We start from the raw sequence: 6,000 nt of genomic DNA, 5'->3' as shown, positions 1-6,000 counted from the left end.
TGTGTGTGATGTGTATGTGTGTGTATGTGTGTGTGTGTGTGTGTGTGTGTGTGTGTGTGTGTGTGTGTGTGTGTGTGTGTGTGTATGTGTGTGGAGAAAGTGCCATCACAATCATTCTTGTGTGTGTGTGTGTGTGTGTGTGTGTGTGTGTGTGTGTGAAAGAGAGAGAGAGAGAGAGAGAGAGAGAGAGACAGTGTGTGTGTGTGTGTGTGTGTGTGTGTGTGTTTGGAAGTGGAGAGAGATAAATGGAGGAATGTAGGTACAAAAAGCACAACAAAACCTGAATTTCAAAACAATATATTCGTCTTAACAAAAAACACAGAGCAACAATGCATCTTTAAACAAATAAACCTCTTATCAAAAATTCATAACGCCATTTAACAAATACGGTATGCGCTATCTTCAAAGCAAAGCAAAGATATCATCCAAAAGAATTTTAGAACAAAAAAAACAAGCTTTCATGAAAACAAAAACACCATATTATCACAAATTACTTTCACAACACTTTCTGATTAAACTGTTATGGAATGTAAGGTGGATTAACAAATTGTAAAGAAAAAGAAAAGAGTTTGAAAACAAACAAAAAATTACTGTTGAGCATTTTGGAGCACCAAGTGATGTAGCAGTTTTCTGTTTCTGATTTCTACACTCCAGAGACCGAAGCCTGGTTTCCTGAGCTTTAGCTGCTTTTTGAAGGATCAACTTCTGCTGAGCAACCACAGTGTCTGATTTTCTGATGGTGAATCTGCCACCTTCCCTGAACTGCAAGGTTCTCACATCACTAGTTCGACTACCACAGAGTGTGACTGGCACCATGGACATCTGTTTCAAAAGTACTGCTGTGCTGTGACTGGGTACTGATCGGATCCACTCCACTCCACGCATACCCAGATTCAAACTCTCGACTGCTGGCTGCCGTTCTTTCTCTCTGTCTCTGGACCTTGCAATTGGAATGAACTTCCTCTTTCGCTTCGTCAAGTCTCCACACTCAGCTCTTTCAAGTCTGGCCTTAAAACGCACCTCTTCCCAAAATAGCCTCCCTTCCCTGCCTCTTCCTTGTTTTCAGTTTCTCCAGTTTTAGAGTTATGCGTGTGTGAGAATGACTGGTGCGAAAGCGCTTAGATTTGTCTATGCACAAGATTCAGCGCTATATAAGTACCGTTATTATTAGGAAGCTTCTATGATGTTGTGTTTCTAATGTACTGCATAGCTGTGGTGGTACAGGAAGCTTTTTAGAATGAAGATGTTGTGTCTCTATAGTATTGCATGGTTGTCAATGTACCAGAAGCTTTTAAAATGAAAGTGTTGTGTTTCTTAAGTAGTGCATAGATATGATTGAGTACTGGCTGTTTCGGGAGCTTCTAACATTAAGATGTGTTTCTAACGTATCGCATAGTTGTAAATGTAAAAGAAGCTTTTGAAATGAAGATGTCATGTTTCTTAAGCATAGTTATACTTGTAAACGAAAATTTTTAAAAGGAAGATGTTTGTTTTTCTAAAGTATTGCATACATGTGACTGGGAACAGGTTGTTCTGGAAGCTTCTAAAATGAAGATGTTGTGTAGAATTCTAAAGCACTGCATAGTTATGATTGTTCCAGGAGCCTTGAAAGTGAAGATGTCTGTTTCTTAAATATTGCATAGATACGACTGGATGCCCTTCGTACTGAACATTTTCAACACGAAGATGCTGCCCACTTGACCTCCACAGTATCTTCAAACAGATGGTCAACTGCTCTACTGGAAAAGTGTAGTGTCCGTTAAAAGAAAATAACAAGCTGGTGGTCATGGCAGCTGTTGTTTTCCAGTTGGTACCAGAGACGATTTTTACTGGTGCCCATCAGGATGATCCAGTTGTTCTCGATCTTTTACATCATTCCAGTTGTTCTCCATCATTTACATCATTCCAGTTGTTCTCCATCATTTACATCACCGTGAATCTGCAGATGTTACACTGATTCTGCTCCACACTTGTTTTCTGTTCTGGTGATTCAGTGCTCACAATAATATGTGGAGTGATGGCCCAGAGGTAACGCGTCTGCCTAGGAAGCGAGAGAATCTGAGTGCGCTGGTCTGAATCACGGCTCAGCCGCCGATATTTTCTCCCCCTCCACTAGACCTTGAGTGGTGGTCTGGACGCTAGTCATTCGGATGAGACGATAAACCGAGGTCCCGTGTGCAGCATGCGACGCGCTCTCCCTGGGGAGAGCAGCCCGAATTTCACACAGAGAAATCTGTTGTGATAAAAGAAATACAAATACGAATACAAATACAAATGTTCCATCAATACAGATGCTACCAAATGGCACATGGCTTTTTACACGAAGCCAAAACTCCCCCAAACGGATTTGAATGCCTCCCTTAGGTTTCCTTCTTCTTCTCTTCACCTTTGCCGAATCCGAACAGTCTTTTAAAGACAAGGATGACCAACTCGAAGGTGATGACGACGCTGAACTCTGGATACAGCATCCTGATCTTGGGAACCCTTCCTGCATACAAAAATAAATAAATAATAATAATAACAACAATAATAATTATATAATAATAATGATGATGATGATGATAATAATAATAATGATGATAACAATAATAATGATAATAACAACAACAACATCATCATCAACATCATCAACAGCAACAACAAAAACAATAAAACAAGAATAATAATAATAATAACAATTTGTTAAAAATAAAGTTTGAACAAACAAAAAATAACAACAACAACAACAACAAATATTAATGATAACAATGAAGGCAAAAACTGATTATATATGAAATCCAAAGCAATATTTACTACCTTCATGGAATCAGTTTCCAAGCATAAAGGTGATGTGAATCCACCAACAGGCACACTTCTCTCAGACTTTAACCCATTCAAACCAAGGGAGTTTTCAGCCTCAACTGACCCACTTCTCTCAGACTTTAACCCATTCAAACCACTTCTCTCAGACTTTAACCCATTCAAACCAAGGGAGTTTTCAGCCTCAACTGACCCACTTCTCTCAGACTTTAACCCATTCAAACCAAGGGAGCTTTCAGCTTCAACTGGCACACTTCTCTCAGACTTTAACCCATTCAAACCAAGGGAGCTTTCAGCTTCAACTGGCACACTTCTCTCAGACTTTAACCCATTCAAACCAAGTGAGTTTTCAGCTTCAACTGGCCCACTTCACTCAGACTTTAACCCATTCAAACCAAGGGAGTTTTCAGCCTCAACTGACCCACTTCTCTCAGACTTTAACCCATTCAAACCACTTCTCTCAGACTTTAATCCATTCAAACCAAGGGAGTTTTCAGCCTCAACTGACCCACTTCTCTCAGACTTTAACCCATTCAAACCAAGGGAGTTTTCAGCTTCAACTGGCCCACTTCACTCAGACTTTAACCCAATCAAACCAAGGGAGTTTTCAGCTTCAACTGGTCCACTTCTCTCAGACTTTAACCCATTCAAACCAAGGGAGTTTTCAGCCTCAACTGACCCACTTCTCTAAGAATTTAACCCATTCAAACCAACGGAGTTTTCAGCCTCAACTGACCCACTTCTCTCAGACATTAACCCATTCAAACCAAGGGAGTTTTCAGCCTCAACCAGTCCACTTCTCTCAGACTTTAACCCATTCAAACCACTTCTCTCAGACTTTAACCCATTCAAACCAAGGGAGTTTTCAGCCTCAGCAGGTTTCCCTGCCATAATGATGCAGAAAAAAAGGAAAATTTCTTCCTAAAATTACGTTTATCTAACATACTTACCGTGACCCACAAGTGCAGACTCCGGCAGGGGTCTGACATTCCTGTCCTGTGCAAACTACTATCCGCCTATGCGGAAAAAAACTAAAGTATGGAAATGTACTGAGCACCACCCACTTTTTTTTATTGTTGTTGTTGTCACTGTTGCTTTTTTGTTGTTTTTTTTCCTGCCTGCAATTTTATTTGTTTTCCTATCGAAGTGGATTTTTCTACAGAATTTCGCCGAGGACAACCCGTTTGTTGCTGTGGGTTCTTTTACATGTGCTAAGTGCATGCTGCACACGGGACCTCGGTTTATCGTCTCATCCGAAGGACTAGCTTCCAGACCACCACTCCAGGTCGAGTGGAGGGGGAGAAAATACTGATGACTGTGCTATGATTCAAACCAGCACGCTCAGATTCTCTCGCTTCCTAGGCCGACACGTTACCTCTTGGCCATCACTCCACTTGCTTTTTCTTTTTTTTTCTTTTTTTTTTGTGACTGCCTTCACCTCTACACTCCATCTCACTCTCTACGATTGGCTTCAGATCCACTCTGTTTACGCATACCCAGATTCAAACATTCGACTATTGGCCGCCGTTTCTTTCTCTGCCTCTGGACCTTGCAATTGGAATGAACTTCCTCTTTCGCTTCGTCAAGTCTCCACACTCAGCTTTTTCAAGTCTGGCCTTAAAACCCACCTTTTCTCAAAATAGCCTCTGTTCCCTGCCTCTTCACTGTCTTCAGTTTCTTCAGTTTTAGAGTTATGCATGTGTGTGAATGACTGGTAGGAAAGCACTTTGATTTGTCACTGCAGAAGATTCAGCGCTATATAAATACCATTATTACTATTATTATTTAGCAGATACGGTGCAGTACATATGGGACCAGTCCACATGCTATGACACTTCCTTCAAACTGAAACTGAAACTGACACTGACCTGTCATGATGTCGGCCCATTTCAGCAGGAATGACTCCCCCTTGCGTTGCACGGCCGCCGTGGCCGCGTCAATCAGGATAGGGAAGCGGTACATCATCTGGCAAAACATCATGGACCTGCGTGGGAACCAAAACAGCACATCATGCAAAACCTCAAACTGCTATCATGAATATCATTGCTATTATTATCCCACCGTTGCTTACAGGCAAAGCTGGACCCGCACAGAGTAATATAATCAAGGCTGAAAACGCTGTTAACATTGATCCCGCAGAACCTAAAATGAGCACATCATGCAAAATGTCAAATTGTTATGATGACTATCATTCTTCAGATACAGAGTTTAATGAAAAATGATTATCATAGATGAATACACGTTAAAAAAAAAATTGTACTTTTTTTTTTTTTTAATGTTTTTTAAACAAGAAAGGTAGGCTATCATTCTCATCATCCCACCGTTGCTTACAGGCAAAGCTGGACCTCACAGAGTAATATTATCAGGGCTGAAAATGCTGTCAACATTGATCCCGCAGAACCTAAAATGAGCACATCATGCAAAAATCAAATTATCATTACTATTATCAGCTTTGCTCCCCTCTGAAAACAGAGTATGACTGCCTACATAGCGGGGTTAAAACGGTCATACATGTGTAAGCCCACTAGTGCATATGAGTGAATTTGTGTGAATTACCTTTGCTTATGGCCCAAGTGACCAACAGAGCCATATCAAGGCTGAAAACTATATAAATACTGTATTGTATTTGTAATTCTCTTTTTATCACAACAGATTTCTCTGTGTGAAATTCAGGCTGCTCTCCCCAGGAACAGCGCGTCAGTACACTACAGCGCCACCCATGTTTTTTTTGTTTTTTTTTCCTGCATGCAGTTTTATTTGTTTTTCCTATCGAAGTCAACTTTTCTACAAAATTTTGCCAGGAACAACCCTTTTGTTGCCGTGGGTTCTTTTACTTGCACTAAGTGCATGTTGCACACGGGATCTCGGTTTATTGTCTCATGCGAATGACTAGTGTCCAAACCACCACTCAAGGTCTCGTGGAGGGGGAAAAAATATCGGTGGCTGAGCCGTGATTCAAACCAATGTGCTCAGATTCTCTCGCTTCCTAGGCGGACACGTTACCTCTAGGCCATCACTCCACTCCATATTGATCCAGTAGAACCTGAACAGAAAGAGACCCAGGGAGGGTTGGGGGTAGGGGGTGGGGGAAACAGGCACCAAGTGCAGCAATATTCATGGAGTGTTGGCCGGGTGGTAACGCATCTGCCTAGTAAGCAAGAGAATCTCAGCGCACTGGTTCAAGTCCCCCACTCGCCAGTA

General features: G+C 41.4%; 1 protein-coding gene across 1 annotated transcript in view; it reads right to left on the bottom strand.

The window, feature by feature from the left end:
• Window positions 1-281: 281 nt before the first annotated feature.
• LOC143274715 (conditioned medium factor receptor 1-like) overlaps window positions 282-6,000 on the bottom strand; it is a 33,908-nt gene continuing 28,189 nt past the window's right edge. The window contains exons 9-10 of the mRNA XM_076578622.1: window positions 4,668-4,783; window positions 282-2,488 (exon numbers count right to left, since the gene is read on the bottom strand). Coding sequence (XP_076434737.1) covers window positions 2,361-2,488; window positions 4,668-4,783 — 244 coding nt within the window. The 3' untranslated portion in view covers window positions 282-2,360. The remainder of the gene's footprint in view (window positions 2,489-4,667; window positions 4,784-6,000) is intronic.

Source organism: Babylonia areolata, chromosome 29, assembly GCF_041734735.1.
Source record: "Babylonia areolata isolate BAREFJ2019XMU chromosome 29, ASM4173473v1, whole genome shotgun sequence".
NCBI lineage: Eukaryota > Metazoa > Mollusca > Gastropoda > Neogastropoda > Buccinidae > Babylonia > Babylonia areolata.
Note: the sequence above shows the minus strand (reverse complement) of the source record. Positions and strands in the feature narration are given on the sequence as shown.